The 19,132-nt window shown below is 42.2% G+C and overlaps 1 protein-coding gene across 2 annotated transcripts in view; it reads right to left on the minus strand.

The window, feature by feature from the left end:
• NELL1 (neural EGFL like 1) overlaps positions 1-19,132 on the minus strand; it is a 1,014,750-nt gene that overhangs the window by 735,164 nt on the left and 260,454 nt on the right. For both annotated transcript variants that reach the window (XM_043452361.1, XM_043452360.1), the window contains exons 9-11: positions 16,201-16,303; positions 6,869-6,942; positions 104-203 (exon numbers count right to left, since the gene is read on the minus strand). In XM_043452361.1, coding sequence (XP_043308296.1) covers positions 104-203; positions 6,869-6,942; positions 16,201-16,303 — 277 coding nt within the window. The remainder of the gene's footprint in view (positions 1-103; positions 204-6,868; positions 6,943-16,200; positions 16,304-19,132) is intronic.

Raw genomic sequence — 19,132 nt, forward strand, 5'->3', positions numbered from 1 at the left:
GCAACAGAGTTTTGGACCCATGTTATTATTGTAATCACACTAGTCATTAAAACTTCGCCCCAAACCCACCTCCACCCAAAGCCCCATCGCCAAGCCCTCTTACCTCTGCAGACACTGCAGCACTGATTCTCCGGGAGAATGTGATCCTTCTCTGAGCAGTTCAAAAGAGGGCATGCTTCCGTAATTTTTACTAAAACTCCACCCTGCAAGCCAAATAATCAGGAAACAAAACAATGTTCATATTTTGAGTTGATGATCCAAACATATAATGCTCATTGTTAAAAGCCTGTGGTGATAACAACCTACAATAATTAACAGTACTCGCAGGAATTCTACCATAATGCAAAGTCACAAATTAAATTGATAAGACCCCTGGAAGAGAAGGCAAATTTCCCTTTCTATAACAAAATAGCCTCAATTTCAACAAATGAGGTGGGGGTTTTTCTGTTTTGTTTTCATTTTAACAAATGGCTGTTGAGTATCTTCTGTGTAGCAGAATGTCACTGACAAGGCAGAGCTGATAAATTTTCAACAACTGGCTGTTGCATGGGGGAACCCTAAAGTTAGCATTGGCTGATTTCTGTCATATAAACACCCTGACATTGTGAACCACTAACACTACATTACTGATTACAAAGTTGGGAGCTCTCATGAGCATTTATGAGACAGTTTCAAGACTGCACTGGATCACAAGCACTGTGAACCCAAAGATTAAGAAGACATCGTCCTTGCCCTTGATAAAAGCTTAAACTAGAAACCATAATAAAATACAGTAAGTCCTAAAAAAAAAAAAAAGTGCTCTAATCACGGTATGGCAAAGTATCATTTACTCAATATTAAAGGAAATCAACCATGAATATTCACTGCAAGGACTGTAGCTGAAGCTCCAATACTTTGGCCACCTAATACAAAGAATTGACTTATTGGAAAAGACCCTGATGCTGGGGAAGATGGAAGGCAAAACGAGAAGGGGGCGGCAGAAGATGAGATGGTTAGATAGCATCACCAACTCAATGGACATGAATTTGAGCAAACTCCAGGAGATGGTGAAGGACAGAGGAGCCTGGTGTGCTACATACAGTCCATGGGGTAGCAAAAAGTCAGACACATTAGTGACTGAACAAGAACAACAAATACATCATAGGAGAATAATTAATTCCACCAAAGTGGGAAGAAATTATGAAGAAGATGCCACATTTGAAGGAACTAAATAATGGAATAAGAAAGAAAACAGTTTCCCAGCAGAGGAAACAGATAAGAATCAAAGTATACAGATATTGAATTGAAAGTGGGTCAACTAGATGAACACTAGATTCTCCCTAGAAATAAATAAAACCACTTACAAAAAAATTTTAAATATTTGGCAGGTGCATCTTATGACCCTATTTCAGCGAAGGTCCTCTTTGTTGACATCACTAGTATCTATATTTAGTTTCACTCTGAATATTTAAAATTACATCAATAATTACTCTAAAAGGCAAGATTTGAGAGTTCCTTATTTAATCTAAAATGTCCAGTTATTTTCTGTTCTCCCATTCTTAAAAGCATGGTTAAGTCAACGAAGAAGCAGCTCAAGGAGGGTGGGTCTCATTTAAGGCCGAAAGGTAATTCTCAACACAGATGGAGAGAAAAAGATGGTGCTGAGCCACCAGAAAGAATGGGGGAGATTCTGAGTTTTCTATCTCCAAGAGATGACTGTCATTCCAGTGGCCCCAGAATTCCCTGGTTTGGCAGGAATACCCATTCTATCAGGCACATCAACTCTAAAATATGAACATAAACATAACTTTAAATGTCAAATCTAAACTTAATTTCCAAGTACTGATCATATGGATTACTGGAACCATGGTTTCCTCCCCTTTCTCATAAATTTCAGAGAGCCCAGGCAGCCCAAACTCTACGACTCCTTCTAGTGTCCTTTGACCCTTTTCCTCTTCATTTCTTGATCTGTCCCAAGGCATCTAGATCTCATGTTTTTCTCCTGTCTTAAAATTGGCCCTAAGATTCTGAGAATCAATCCTGCTATTCAATCACAGTCCCCATTTTAGCTCTATTCCGTTCTCACCCTTCAACCCAGGCCACGCTGGATCACGCCTGGCCTCAACAGCCAGCACCAGTCTAAAGGCAGTTTGTCTGCCAGTTGTACCTCAGTTTCTACAACAGGGAGTCAAATCAACTGTTACAAGCCAACAGATGTTAATAACCTTGCTATCAGCAGCACTGAGTTGAATGCAAGGGAAAACACAACGCTTAAGTATGTACCATTGTTGCCTCTACTTCCATCCCTCAATATTAAAATATTTATTCATTATCTACTGCCTTCCCTGGGGGCTCAATGGTAAGAACACACCTGCCAATGTAGGAGACATAGGTTTGATCCCTGGGTCAGGAAGACTCCCTGGCGGAAGAAATGGCAACCCACTCCAGTATTCTTGCCTGGGAAATCCCACGGACAGAGGAGCCTGGCGGGCTGAAGTCCATGGGGTCCCTGAGCATGGATGCACCACCTCCTTGCACAAACAAGAACGGCAAACTCTGCTGGATCCGTTTAATCAGTTCACCGTGCCCATCCCTCGCCTTGGCTCATCTCTCAACCCTCAGAGTGTCCCTGAGGGCACTGGAGCCTCTTTGCAGGGAGCCAGAAGTTACCTCCAAGTTCCACATCGTCAACCCCCACAGCCCAAAGCCACTGGAGGTTCTTTACTTCAGAGGGAGACAATGGCTGGGGTAACATTTACACTCCAGAACCCCACCAGAATCAGGGTGCCTCTAACCTTTCACCTAAAATTGCACCTTTGCTGAATTTCCTGCCTGCCCTAGCCTGAATCCCCCACACCCTTACTGCTTCCTCCCAGGAGCACTGCCTTAATAAATCGCTTGTACTTAATCCTGAGCTCAGGGTCTGCTTCTGGCTGAATCTAAACTAAGACGGTAAGATAAATTTCACTCTCGCTGTTGAAAAATTAAACTGTTAAAAGAGATTATCTGTAGGTGGTGAGATTCTGGAGTGATTTTCTTTTACTTTCTTATACATCCTTCCTCTAAATTCCAAATTTTATATCTTGAGTATATATTTGCTTTTATTTTAAAAAGCAATATTAAAACTGCTACAGAGGCTTTTTAAAAATAATCACTCATGAAAGGTTCTTTTTTATATATAAAAATTTCCTTTGACTGCTGATTAAATCAGTCAACAATTCCAAAAAACCTTCAATGTACTTAATGAGTAAGATCATAGTTCCAAATGTTCAAATAGAGATAAAAACCCTTTGCTTGAATTTGAAAATAATATGCACTGTGACTCTAGTAACATAAGTGCCACCAAATCCATTCAGTTCAGCCACACAATTTGGTATACACCTTTAACTTTATTTTCATACTCTAATAAGCATCTGATTAATAAATAAATCCTCCTGATTGTGGTAGGTTATTTTATGACCTTTGCAACTCAGCATTGGTGGGGAAATATAATTCATCCATTCTTTCTCATTTAGAGTGACTGTCACCATGTCACTGATCAAATATAAACACTTCCAAGCTCTTTACTAATAACTATGCTTAAACTTGAATTTCTAATAACATACAGAACTCACATCTTTAAGGGAAAAAAAAAAAAAAAACTTATACTAGCCTAAAAACTGTTTCAGGGCAATACTGCACAAAGCTGACTGAGATTGCGAGGAGAGTTTATTCATCTTGATTTAAAAAACAACAGGGGAAAAAAACAAACAAACAAACACAGTATGTTAACTTCCGAAATCACTTGGTGAAAATCTTTAAAACAAAACTTAGTTTCTTATCTAACTGGTAGTGCTGAAGCTTTGAAATGATCCCAGGAAAATGAAATGCATGGACTGCCAGGCAGCCTTTTGTCAACTAGGGATCTGCATTTGAACCACAGAACACAAGAAATTATTTGAGTAATTATTTGTTCAATTCTCCCAAGGATACCACTGACACAGTACCATTTTAGATGTCTAGGAAAGAAGTTAATTCATCACATACAGCAGGTACCTTAGGGCATTAGGGCTTAAATCTTGCAAAAGGCTGTCCGAGAGAGACCGGAGGCGCTCCCCTCCTAGACCCATCACCCTCTTTCCCTCCTGACAACATCCATTAAATGTGTCCCAAAGCTCTTCTCTGGCCTTTTATAAATGCTACCCTTTATCAAGGGAATCAATGAGCCATAGCCTGACCAATCTGGTATTCTCAAATAGACTGAAAGCATTCATTCAATCTTTCTAAATCTACTTTTTTACAATTCAAAAATGAGAATTACTTCCAAGTAAATCCAACACCATCAGGACTAGCAGTAAAGAGGCTGAGAGAGGAGCCTGGAGATTCAGACCACACAGGTTGAGAAACCAGCTGGTTCCCTTACTAGCTATGGGACTTTGCTCCCATGTGCCTCAATTTCCTCATCTGTAAAGTGGGAACGACAATGCTACCCACCCCATAGGGTTATTATGAAGTTTTATTAAATAAAGTTTCAAAGGTTTTAAATAGTGTTTAGAAAATACTACATACTCAGGAGATGTTAAGTGTAATTGTCAGTGATGCTTCTCTTTGTGCGTAATTATATAGTAGATAATGATAGAAAGACAATAAATGAAGAAAGCCATGGATTTTTAATAGAGGATGAAACCACTCACAGGCACATATACCACACGTGCAAAGAGAATAACCTGTCTGCCCCAACTTCTTCCTAAGTTGTAAAAAAAAAAAATAAGAAAGCAAAAAGCAGTAAAAGATGAAGCAGAACAGGGTGAACACCTACAGTGTTCAATCACAACGCTAAGTGCCTATCCAGTACACTGGCATTTAAACCCACACGCGTCTCTTCGAAAGGTCTCCAACAGTGTCTGCCCTGAGTCTCTCTGATGATAACAGAGACTGAATCACACTTATGACCCTTGTCAAGATCACCCGCTACTTGTGTGCAATATGTGAAGGGGGCTGCTGGCTGTGAGTGACAGCCACAGGCTGGATACTGGGACCATCAGCTGAGTGGGTAAAATTGCTCTAGTCATCCCAGCTTCCCTTGAGGGGGAAGAAAAACGTCAGGGTGTTAGAATCTAAATCATCTTCTCTCCCCACAAAGTGAGCCAATCTACAGAGAATGTGACATATGTCTCCTATTCAGGAAGGACATGTACGGTCATGTGGAATAAGAAGAGCTCACATGTGTTGAGGGCTTACTTTGCACCAGCCAAGCTCATCACACGCTTTCATGATCCACTCATCTGATCCACTCAACACCCCGCATGGTAAGGTGCCAGCCCGAAGTCAGGGCCCACCCACACACCCCTAGATCTGGAAGCTTCCATGGCTGACTGAGACACCACGGAGCCCTCACTGTCGCACCATCCTTGCCTCTGCTGCAGACTAAGGAGGCCCCCACACGGAGCCCCCTGTCCCAGAAGGACCACAGCTGCATATCCACCAGATGGCCTCGACCCACGGAATCGCTGCCATTCCCGGAGGCAACCAAGAAAGCGTGAATGGAAAACACAATAGATAAGTTCAAGGGACTTAGCCCCTGAGGTAGAGTCTGGTCAGTGAGAGACAGGACATAGGAAAGAGCCTCCCCCACCACCCCAGAAACTCCCCATAAAGAACTAGATTTGAGCTCCCCAAGAGTTTCTGTGGGTCTCTAAATGCCTCCCTCTCCTCAACCTTTCAAATACATCCATTTCTTTTTGCCAGCGATATGACAAAAAGCCAATGAAATGCCGTAAATGTGACAAAACGCACATGAAATGCTTGGAAAGTGGGTCTATTCTGAGACATGTGGTTCCAGCCAGCCTCCCTGAAGATGCCCCACAGAACCAGCCATGCCTCGCTGTGGGGCTGCAGCTGCTCGGGAAGGCACCCGCTTGTATCTGCTCCCCTCTCTCCCATCTTTCCCTCTGTCTCTCACTCCCACGATCTAGGACAGCATCCCACCTAAGTAACTGCCTGGCTAGCTCCCACCTTCATCCAGCAGACCTCCTCAGAGAGGTCTTCCCAGACCACCTCAAAGCTCTCTCTCCCTTTAACCTGCTCTGTATCTTTATAGAATTTGACATCAGAGTTGACCCTTGAACAATGCAGGAGTCAGAGACAGCAACCCTCCACACCATCTAAAATTGACGCATAATTTGTAGTCAACCCTCTGTATCTGTGTATCCACGGTTCTGCATCCAGGAATTCAATCAAGCACAGATAGTGTAGCATCACAGTATTTACTACTGGAAAAGTGGACCTGAACAGTTCAAACATGTGTTGTTCAAGGCTCAGCTGTATCTTGTATATCTATTTGTTTATATCTTACTGTCTATCTCCCCACCAGACTGCAAATTCTCTAAAGGCAAGGGCTTTGTTTTGTTCACTGTTGTTCAACCAGTATCTAACAGCATGCCGATAAGCCGCACTTGCTCACTGCATGTTTGTTGAATGATTTACTGAATGAGATCTATGGTTCCACAAATCTAACCTCGAGGAATACATGAGAGGGGGCAGGCAGGAGACAGGCATTTTCGAACACTGTCTCAGACACTTTATCCACAGCTCATATCACAGACTAACTGCCCCAACACCTAATCAAAACCTTTCCCCAGAGCCAGCGGACAAGCTCCCTGACTCATGGTAGCTGCTAGATCCCTTCCCCTTCTCACTTCCTTCCCTGACCATCTTTCCCAAGACCACGTGATCCACAGCTGACCACAGGCTAACCACACAATGACAGTGGCTGAGAACTCCCCATCCTGGACTCCAACCCAATGAGAGTCTTTCCCCGCCTTGGGCCAATATGCTCCATTTCAGAACCCTACCTAAAGCCCACATCTCCTTCCCAACAAGTAATGGGAACTGTAAGATTGAAACTTACTCTGCATTCCCGACAGCTCTTACTTAAGATCCGCTGGCCTTCTGCGAGAACTTTTCCTCCATAGATACATTTTGCTGTAATAAAACAGAAAAGCAGATCAGGTAGACATACTATGGAACAAAATGACCTCCAAGGCACTGTCCAACTCCAATAGAGTCCACAGAACATAAATACTCTAAGCAACACAAATCTCTGTACATGTCTAGAGCAAGACATGGAAATAGTATGGGAATAACTGCTGAATCCCCTATCAGACTGTCATCTTGATTATGTTTGCCATGAGTCCTTCACACCAAGATTATACAACTATTTCCTTGCTGTAGTTGCTGAAGGACTAGAGAATGAATTGCTGAGGTCAGTGTTAAAACAAGGAAGAAATGGTTGTCATCACCACGGCGTATAAAAGTAGTAGCTTTGATTCAGCTACTCCAGCCATAAAATGAGTGACTGGGTGAAAAGGAACTCACATACATTCCATTCATCAGGACCTCAGTCACTATGCAGAAGAACACATTTTTCCCCTTTGTAATCATACAAAGCACATGTCTTCAGCTTATCTGTTCCCAAGAAGTTCAGAAAAGAAACACAAGTTTGTACAATGCTATATCAATGCACTAGAGAGATTGCCTTTGGAAAGGTGAGCTTAACAGGCTAATAAGGAAGGGAGGGAGGAGAGATGGGTCTTGGAAAAAAAAGTTAACAGAGAAGCATAAATGCTGACCCACTTTTAAGCAACTGCAGAATATGTTTAATTTTATATGATCCTAATGTGTCTCTGTCAAATTCTCCAGTCACATCAACAGGAACAAGGAAGCAACACCCTTGTGTTGTAGCAAGTGCTACTTACCAGCAGGCTGTTGTTAGATTCTGGGTGAACAATACCCCCTCCCCTGCACAATGAGGATCCTTCAGCCCTACTCCTCAGGAGAAGAAAAACTGAAGACGAGCACTCTAAGAGATCTCCACCACTAATTCACTGTCTTACCAATACCACCGCATCTCTCAGAGCCTCCATTTCTGTATCTGTTAAAAATAGGTAAATTCAATTTGATAGTTTCTTAGTTCTACCATCTTCAGACTCATGGAATGTTCAGGTAGGTAGGCACCTTAGCAAACAACTCATGCAACTCTTTCTTTTTGACCACAGGAAGAAGAAAGCTCAGAAACATTGCTTTACTTAACATCATTATCCCACAGCAGATACTGTGGTAGGGAACCCAGATCTCCCTCCATGGCCAAAGGTCACATTCCTGAAACTGTCATGATAGGTGATGACCAACAGCTCTCAGCTGAACAGATTGCACATGTGCCCTTGTGCAAAGTCAAGAGCCCTTCCCAGGGCAGCCCACATCCAATGGGTGGTTGATGAAGGTATTGCAAAGCCTGAAGGTCTTCCAGCTCCAGAACTTCTTGAGGAATGACTGAGGCATTTGTTGTAACTACACTGCAGTTCAACCTCTCCGGCCCAATTCTGTCTCTTTCACTATCTCACTCCCACCCTAGAACTGATCTTGAACTTCCTCATAAAGTACAACCAAATCTCCATTTCAGAGTCTGTTTCCTCTAAGAACTTGCCCTGCAACAACACATACCTGACTCAAATCTGTGCGTCTCTAGTATCTGCTTTCAGTGAATGGCACTAGTATCCACCCCAGCACCCCACCCACACCCCACGACATGGGGTCCTTTGAACCCCTCTCTTTCCTCAACCCCATGTCCAATCAGTATTCAAATCCTAGCCAGGCCTCCTCTTCAAGTTTCTCAAGTCAACCAACTTCTCTCCATCCCCATCATCTGCCCCCAGCTGTCATCTTCACTCAAACCATCCCTCCTCTTCAGTGGAGTAGAAAACTTCCTAACCTGTCTTCCCTGTTCTGGTCTAATCTTACCCAGTTCTTCCCCATACAACCATCAGACATATTTTAGGTACAAATAGGAGGCTCTGCTTCAAAACCATTATGAATTGCTCACACCCTCAGAATTTAATTCAAATTCCTGAAGGCAGCATGCAAGGCCATCCCTGCAGTTCCTCCTTATCCCTTAGGTTTCACCAATTCCTTCTCGCTCACCCTCCCTCTGAAACTGCCAAACACTCCACCTCCACTGAGACTCCAGCCACGCGCTCTTCTGTTTCGGGATGTGCACACACTGCTTTCTTCAGAACACTCAGTCCCATGCGCCTGTTGCTGGTAACCTTCTGACCTATATACCCATCAATTTCACCTTAATCCTGACATTCCCCCTAAGAAGTTTTTTTTATTTTTTTAACCTCAAGCACTGGAGAACCGTCCTCATCCTGTGTTTCTCTGGTACCCTGGACCTCGCCCTAACAGAACATATATCGCATTTTATCTCTGTTGCCCCAATGAGGGTAGGATCTATGTCTATTCATAATTTTATCCCTAGCCCCAAGCTCCATGCCTCTCTGGGCTTAATGTTAGTAACAATAATTTTAGAATTAATGAGCCTCCTAAGTAGCAAAAAAAAAGAGGCATTTGCTGATTCCCAGATGAGAGTTCTTCCTGCTATTCAATGCTATTCCAAACATTAAAAACAGATACTAAGGTTTTCAGAGCAAAACCAACTACAAAGTAGAAAACCAATACAATTTTCTAGATAACTCCCTTCCTTGCCTCATTAAAACAATTATCCCTGAACATCTTTTATGCCTCAATTTTCTAGATAAATCAGTTGCCTCTGACTCATTGGTCCTAATGAGGATGTGGATTCCCAAATGTGCTTACATGGGGAGACCACACTTCCAAGGGCCTGAAATTCCTGCCTAATAAACTCCCACGCTCCCAAACGCAGCTGCTGCCAACTTGGCAAGATGGCTTACTCCGAGTGACAGTTGTGCTAAATACACTGCTGTCAAACCTGCCATCTGCTCCTTGGCCCAGGCTGGGACACAAAGACAAGACCTCCCTTCTCATTTTGCACCTTGCCACCCCCACGATGCTATGATCACACTTGCTACCCTGCCTGAAGACATTTGCCTGATTTCTCTTGTCCTCTAATTGACACTCGTCCCAGATCTTCAATCTGAACACAGGAGTGTCTTACAGTTTACATTCAAACCACACATAGGGACACATCGATCCCTCAAATTTACAGATCTGGTGTAAAAACTAAGTATCCACTGAACTTCCTGTCTTCACATATACATGTGCATGCCTGCTAAGTCATGTACGACTCTTTGCCACTCCACAGACTGTAGCCTGCCAGGCTCCAATGTCCATGGGATTTTCCAGGCAAGAATACTGGAGTGGGTTGCCATTTCCTTTTCCAGGGGATCTTCCTGACCCAGGGACCAAGCCCAAGTCTCCTGCTTGGCAGGCATGTTCTTTACCATTGAGCCACCATCCTCACATAAAGGGGCTGCAAAAGACAGGATGGCTGATGTGCTTCAGCCATTCACAACCTTGGCACCAACACAAGATGTGTACATGATTATGATATCAAAAAGTGTCTATGGAATTAGCTTAGGACAGTTCAGCATCACCACTGAGGTCACAAGAATTTCCCCTGATTTCTCATCTTTGCCCACTTCTCTGATGGTGCCCCTCCGTCCCCCTCTGTATCCCTAACACCAGCCCTCACCATCCAACCTCTTGACTTACCGCCAAAAGGCTTATTTTTGACGTCTGAGGAAATTCAAACAGAAGGTGAGTCAGGCTCCGATGCCTGTGGCTGGGGCATTTGGGACTCCGTTCCAACAGCTCTTGGTATGAGTGGAAATGTAAATGGATACCTGAAGCCCTTCACACCACACTGGGGACATGCAAACAAGACTATTTCACAGTGTCTGACCACGAAATTGAAACCCCGCACCAACACACATTTCTTCATGATGTCAGAAACAAATGTACTGGGGGTTTAGAGAAATAGGCAGCTGTATCTTTTTGCACCCAGACACCAGGCCCTGCAAATTCAAACCTGATTTCCCTAGGACAGTGCATGGACACTTTTTGCCATTTGGGTGGACACCAACTAAACAACAGACAGGCACCACGTGGCACTCCTGTCAGATGCGGACGTGAGGTTGCTCTGTCTTTATTTAGATATTTGCACCCTGCACACACACTACCATCCCTTGGCACTCGGCGGCTAAGAACATCAAAATCAACCCTCCGTGTTGCACTTTAAAGGAGAGCGGCAGATCAGAAAGTCTAAACACCCAAAGAGCCAACCTCACTCGTTCACAGACATGGCTTCAGGTACTGCTTCTCAGAGCAAGACACCCACATCAAACCCATTCTCTCTCAGGCATCTCCAACATTTCTGAAACCATTTCTTCCACCTGCTTTATTTCTGTTAATCATACTAGGAGTCTCCTGTGTGCTCTTGTTCAAAACCTGGCAAATTCTGGCTTATAGATGCTCTGTCTCTGATTCAGTTATCTCAAAAAAAAAATTGCTTATGGAGTACCTACCATGGGCCAGGTCCTTTGGCTATCACTCACATTGATCCCTTCCTTTTCATCTCTCCAGGCAGTGCCTGTCAGCTGGCTTCATCACCTTTACCTGCAGAATGCCTGAATCCCACACTCAGCTCCCTGTCTGCAGCTCTCCCCATGAAGTGACTTTTGTCAAAGCATTTCTTTGATTATGCCACAACCCTGCTTCAAAATCTTGCTTTTGAGCCCCCAGATAAATGCTGTGTTTACTTCATGATTCTGTATCTGCAATCCCCTTTGGCAGTGTGTTCTTACCTACCTTGTCCACATGGAAAACTCCTATTCATCTGTCCATACCCTACTCAGCTGTGCCTTCCCTGTGCCACCTCTGCATTTCACATAGTATGCATGCTGCACAATACTCCTATAACGAGATGGTGCAAATATCTCCCTGGATAGCATGTGGTAGAGGAGACAGTTAAAAGCATTAGCTCTGGAGCCAGATGGCCCGAGTTTTATTTTGGTTCAGCCAAGGCTGAGAGACCTTGGAAAAGTTAGTCCTCCTCTCTGGGTTTCACCTCCTCATCTATAAGATAGGGATCATAGTGGAACCAATGCCATGGGGTTGTTGGAAGAATTACATGAATTAATGACCATAAGAAGGCTTAACACAGTGTCTGACATAGAATGAATGATCCACTTTTCCCCACTGCTGTGCCCAGAGATAAGAACAGAGGTGGGAGAAGAACTTCAATAAGGATAACTAAAGGAATTCAATGAAATATGAACATCATCATTCATCCCCTGAAACACCTTTGCAGCTTATTTCTACTTCTCACCCACAGAAACCCTCTACTATCAAATAGACTATCTCCCTCTCCTTCTACCACTTCTTTTCCTTTCAAATACTGTCGTGGAAAGCTCAAGATTTCCTCTCCATCCTTTCCCTTCTCTCTCATCTCTGATAGCTCCCCCAAATCTATCCAAAAGAATACCGATTCTTACTTCATGCTATATGACACTTTTTAGGTCCATCCACATCTCTACAAATGATCCAATTTCATTTCTTTGTACAACTGAGTAATATTTCATTGTGCATATGGACCACATCTTCTTTGTCTGTCCCTCTGTTGATGGCCACTGAGGTTGCTTCCATGTCCTGGATATTGTAAACAGTGCTGCAATGAACATTGGGCCCAGGGAACTCTGCTTGACGCACTGTGGGGATCTGAATTGGGAGAAACTCCAAAAGGGAGAGGATATATATCTAGGGGCTGCAAAAGACATCAACACAATGGCTGATATACATATATATATGGCTGATTCATTCTGCTGTGTGGTAGAAAGACAACAGTATAAAACAACCATACTCTGAAAAAGTTAACCACACACACAAAAAAGATTCTAGGACACCACGGCCCAGAGATTCTGATTTAGCAGGTCAGAGTGGGTCCCTAGGACCCTCAAGAAGGTATCTCAAGAAGTTCACTAGGGTGATTCTAATGAGTAGCTAGGTATGTTCAATTCCTTGATTAGAGCAGACACCCAAGAAATGTTTGAGGGATGAAACTCCTGCACCACTTTCTGGACTTCCATGCCCACAGCTAAGGAATCTAGAAGGCTCTCTGGAGTTTACCTTGAGGCACTCCAAAAAGATGAAGAGCCTAGTATCAGGAATTATGAAAACTACCTTGGTCTTGGAGATGGCCTGATTTGTTGGGCCTTTTCATCACAAAAAAAGGACAAAGTACTTTTTTCAGGCAATGAGTTGAGATATGAACACTTAGACCAAGTTCTTTCCTGTTTCCACATGGATGCCCTCATCTGTAAGCGCTGCAGCTCCTGAAGCCATGATAAGAGGATGAACGTTTGGTAAGTGAGCAGATGAAACAATCTGCTTTCATGTATCGGCTCTTGAACCAAATCAGTGCTTTTTCTCAGAGACCCTAGGACACTACCCCACCCAAACCCAGAGAGGAGCTTAGGAAATTTTATCTGAAAGGGACAACTAAAGGAAGTATTTTCCATCCTTTATCTGATGTGAAGATATCTGAAAACTTCTGTGTATTTTTGAATTAGAGTTTTCATCCTTTATATATATAATATATATATATATATTCAATATTATATATTTTATATATATAATGTTGATATATATATATATTTGCACCCTGCAGTACATGCTTTATATATATATATGCACCCAGGAGTGGAATTGCTGGGTGCATATGATAACTGAGTAGTGTTCTTAATCATTTATTTGTATTACCATCTTATTAAACATCTTAAACTACTGATCAGAGTTGCTGAGAAAATTTGTACTACCTAGCTAAATGGTTATCAATTCCAAACAAAGGCAAAAAACATACTGATAGTTTAGCTAGCTCATTTATCAGCATCTTGGTACAATCAGGTAAGCTTGCTGAAAAGCTTTTTTTAAACTTAAAACTCTCCAACAAATTAAAGAAAAATGACTATACCACACACTTCTAGTGAGAGGACAATCTGATGATACATAATAAGAACTTTGAAAACTTCAGGTTCTTGGCCCAATAATTCTACTTTGGAAAATTCAAGGAAAATGTGAAATAAAAAATATGGTCTCACAAAATATGTAAAGTGAATGTGAAGGTGTTAGTCATTCAATCGTGTCTGATACTTTGGAACCACATGGACTGTAGCCCAGTAGGCTCCTCTGTCCATGGAATTCTCCAGGCAAGAATACTGGAGTGGGTAGCCATTCCCTTCTCCAAAAGATCTTCTTGAGCAAGGCATTGAACCCAGGTCTCCCGCACTGCAGCCAGAGTCTCTACCGTCCGAGCCACCAGATTTTGAAAATATCAGTCTCTTGGCCCAATAATTCTACTTTACAGAATTCAAAGAAAATATAAAATACAAAAATGTGGCCTCACAAAATTGAATAATGATTTATAACAATGAAAAGTGGGAAACAATCTAGTTACCCAACAATTGGGGAATAATTAAGTTATGCAAAACCAAACAGTAGAACACTATGAAGCTCTTTAAAGTGAAGTTCATACAGTTTTTAAAAGCATAAAAATATACTTAAGTGATAATGGCAAATCAATAAAGTAGGCTAAAATTACCTATACAATAAGAACTCAACTGTCCACAAAATAAAAGTTTTAAAAAAATGAAATCCACTATGATCTCAAGTGTTTGTTTTCAAGCGGTGGCATTATGGGTAATTTTCCATCTTTACCCTTCTCTGTGATTTCACATATACAATGACACAGAACAGCTGAAAGGCTCACCTATGTCCATGTCCAAATTACATCTGCCAAGAGACAGCATTTATAGATCCATGGAGCTCAAGATAATAGATTAAAAATACCTCATGGTTTTTAAACAAATCCCTAATAGATTCTCAACTTACTCCTCTGCTATTATATAGAATACATCAAGGTAGAAAAATAATCTATACATATTATTCTAAAAACTATCTTTCCATCATGGAATCAAACTATAATCTCAACATCTGGGCCCTTGATCTATCCATGACTTCCAAAAGTACTTGGAATAAAAACTAGAAAGTTTCTTTTAGATTAACTTGGAGTAAGCCCTCCAGAGTAGTGGATGTACCATATGAACTATAAAAAGAAGACATTTTTCAAAGTTCCTTTTGAAAGGATATAGAAAAAGATTGGGCTGGTACAACCAGACTGGCTATCTGCATTCCCACTGTCATATTAGGGGACATGCTGTTCTTGGCAAAAAGTTACTGTTTTGAGGATCTAGTAATGATGGTGTTTTCTGGCAGAGAAACGATTTTGAAAATTAGCCATCAGATGGCACATTTCTAACTTAAACTTTCCTTTTTCAGTGAAGAGCTTATGGTCTGATAAAAAGACTAAAGGCTCTGTAGTCAGACAGAATTTGCTTTATATTTCACCTCTGTCACTTACTAGCCTTGCAAACTTGTTAAGTTATCTTCCCTAAGCTTCCTATAAATAGTGATAATAACAATCCCCCCCACCCCCCGCAAATGTTCCAGTGAGGACTCAATAATAGAATGAAACCACTTAACACAGTATCTGACACATACCATACCAATTATTCTAAATGACAGCTTTAATTCTTCATGCTTGCCTCAGTGTTCATTTCACCATTTCATTTGAAATAGTGTCCTCTGTAATACAGAGGGAAAAGGATTTTTAAATCATTGCATAATTTGGACAAGCCAACTTTGAAGGAAATTGTCCTAATATTTTAACTGAAGTTCAATCTTGAAATTCCTAACAAAGGCCCTTTAATAATAGGAAACCTGACTAAAATCTCAGATAGCCAAAACACAGAGCATGGGCCTTACCTTGAGCAATCAAAATGAGTGGACCAGGGGCTTCCTTGGTGGTGCAATGCAGGGGACAGGGGTTTGATCCCTGGTCTGGGAAGATGCCATAGGCCACAGAGTAACTAAGCCTGGGTGCCACAGCTACTGAAGCCCACGCAACTAGAGCCTGTGCCCCACAACGAGAGAAGCCACCCTGATTTGAGAAAGGCCACACACAGGAACGGAAGCCAAACACAGCCATGAATAAATGCTTAAGAAAAAAATGAGGAAATCAAAGCACATGGAGCCTTGGAGTCATGACTTCACAGATCAACTCCACCCACCCCCAGCTGTTTGATTCTGGGCAACTGACTTAATCCTTGTCAATGCCAGTTCCCTGTATGAAAGAATGGAAAGAATAGTAACTAAGGTTGATGTGAGGATTAAGGGGGGAAAAAAAAAAAATATATATATATATATATAGAGAGAGAGAGAGAGAGCCTATGTAAAGTGTCTGCACATCCCAAGTAATCAATTGCTAGTATTGATATTTCATCAATGTTGCTCAGTTGGGGGTCTGAAAAAAAGGAGAATAAATCCATCTCGAAGCACTGAGGGCCACCCTGACCCTCTGTCAGTACTTACGTCGGCAGACCTTACAACACTGGCCGGCAATGTGCACAGGGAGCGAGTCTGGAGAGCAGTTGAGCGGGGGACAGGACATCCTTCGGCATTCCACAGCCCCGCTCTGAGGAAGGAAAGGCAGGAAAAGGCATCTCAGCAGCGGTGACCTCAGTAGGACAAAGCTCACATTCCATCCCAGAAACTTCACCAGGAAAACAGAAGTAGTGTGAGGAGGTCATGGGGCTTCCCAGGCGACTCTAGTGCTAAAGAACCCTCCTGACAGAGCAAGAGACCCAAGAGATGCGGCTTCTATCCCTGTCAGGAAGATCCCGGAGGAAGGCATGGCAACCCACTCTACAAATAATTTTCTCCAACCCATATAAAACCATGCCACCTCAATTACTTTTCTGGTATACATCACTGGCTTCATTCTACTTGCCCATCAGACTGAACAGATTAGAAAGAAAACAAAAGCCTATTTTTACAAGAACATTAGTAACACCTTTTGCAGACCCTGAAATCACTGTTTAAGCACTAACAATCGTTTTAAATTTCTGAAGACAAACAATGGCATTCTTTAGACACTTATCAAATAATTTCAGCTGGATAGGGTTTACATACTAATGTGGGGTGAGGGTGGGGGTTCTTTAATTCTCCAAAACAGATTAAATTGTAGATACAAATAATGGATAATCTGAGAGTCAGGGGGTCCTGCAATTCTCTAAAACAGAAAATGGATACCTTGTAAAATACAATGAAGACACCTAGAAACTAATTAACCTCCTTTTAAAATGTATGGTAGCAGAGAAAAGCTGTGACTGAAGTCAGCCACTTAGTTCAGTTCAGCTCAGTTGCTCAGTCGTGTCTGACTCTTTGTGACCCCAAAGACTGCAGCACACCAGGCCTCCCTGTCCATCACCAACTCCTGGAGTTTACTCAAATGCATGTCCATTGAGTCAGTGATGCCATCCAATCATCTCATCCTCTGTCGTCCCCTTCTCCTCCTGCCTTCAATCGCTTCCAGCATCAGGATCTCTCCAAGGAGTCAATTCTTCTCATGAGGTAGCCAAAGTATTGGAGCTTCAGCTTCAGCATCAGTCCTTCCAATGAATATTCAGGACTGATTTCCTTCAGGATGAACTGGTTGGATTTCCTTGCAGTCCAAGGGACTCTCAAGAGTCTTCTCCAACACCACAGTTCAAAAGCATCAATTCTTCAGTGCTCAGCTTTCTTTATAGTCCAACTCTCACATCCATACATGACTATTGGAAAAACCATAACCTTGGCTAGATGGACCTTTGTTGGCAAAGTAATGTCTCTGATTTTTAATATGCTGTCTGCTGCTGCTGCTGCTAAGTCGCTTCAGTCATGTCCAACTCTGTGCGACCCCATAGACGGAAGCCCGCCAGGCTCCTCCATCCCTGGGATTCTCTAGGCAAGAATACTGGAGTCGGTTGCCATTTTCTTCTCCAATATGTTGTTTAGGTTTGTCATAACTTTTCTTCCAAGGAATAAGGGTCTTTTAATTTCATGGCTGCAGTCACCATCTGCAGTGATTTTGGAGCCCAAAAAAATAAAGTCTGACACTGTTTCCCCATCTATTTGCCATGAAGTGATGGGACCAGATGCCATGATCTTAGTTTTCTGAATGTTGAGTTTTAAGCCAACTTTTTCACTCTCCTCTTTCACTTTCATCAAGAGGCTCTTTAGTTCTTCTTCACCTTCTGCCATAAGGGTGGTGTCATCTGCATATCTGAGGTTGTTGATATTTCTCCCAGCAATCTTAATTCCAGCTTGTGCTTCATCCAGCCCAGCGTTTCTCATGATGTACTCTGCATATAAGTTAAATAAGCAGAGTGACAATATATAGCCTTGACGTACTCCTTTCCTGATTTGGAACCAACCTGTTGTTACATGTCCAGTTCTAATTGTTGCTTCCTGAACTGCATACAGGTTTCTCAAGAGGCAGGTCAGGTGGTCTGGTATTCCCATCTCTTGGAGAATTTTCCACAGTTTGTTGTGATCCACACAGTCAAAGGCTTTGGCATAGTCAATAAAGCAGAAATACATGTTTTTCTGGAACTCTTTTGATTTTTCCATGATCCAGTGGATGTTGGCAATTTGATCTCTGGTTCCTCTGCCTTTCCGAAATATAGCTTGAACATCTGGAAGTTCTCTGTTCATGTTCTGTTGAAGCCTGGCATGAAGGATTTTGAGCATTACTTTGCTAGTGTGTGAAATGAGTGCAATTTTGCAGTAGTTTGAACATATTTTGCCATTGCCCTTCTTTGGGATTGGAATGAAAACAGATCTTTTCCGGTCCTGTGGCCACTGCTGAGTTTTCGAAATTTGCTGGCATACTGAGCACAGCACTTTCACAGCATCATCTTTTAGGATTTGAAATAGCTCAACTGGAATTCCATCACCTCTACTAGCTTTGTTTGTGGTGATGCTTCCTAAGGCTCACTTGACTTTGCATTCCAGGATGTCTGACTCTAAGTTAGTGATCATACCATCATCATCATCTGGGTCATGAAGATCTTTTTTATATAGTTCCATGTATTCTTGCCACCTCTTCTTAATATCTTCTGCTTCTGTTAGGTCCATACCATTTCTGTCCTTATTGTGCCCAGCTTTGCATGAAATGTTCCCTTGGTATCTCTAATTTTCTTGAAGAGATCTCTAGTTTTCCTCTGTTGTTTTCCTCTATTTCTTTGCACTGATCACTGAGGAAGGCTTTCTTATCTCTCCTTGATATTCTTTGAAACTCTTCATTCAAATGGGTATATCTTTCCTTTGTTTTTTGCTTCTCTTCTTTTCACAGCTATTTGTAAGGCCTCCTCAGACAACCATTTTGCTTTTTTGCATTTCTTTTTCTTGGGGATGGTCTTGATCCCTGTCTGCTGTACAATGTCACCAACCTCCATCCATAGTTCAGGCACTCTGTCTATCA

This window comes from Cervus canadensis, chromosome 29 (genome assembly GCF_019320065.1).
Source record: "Cervus canadensis isolate Bull #8, Minnesota chromosome 29, ASM1932006v1, whole genome shotgun sequence".
NCBI lineage: Eukaryota > Metazoa > Chordata > Mammalia > Artiodactyla > Cervidae > Cervus > Cervus canadensis.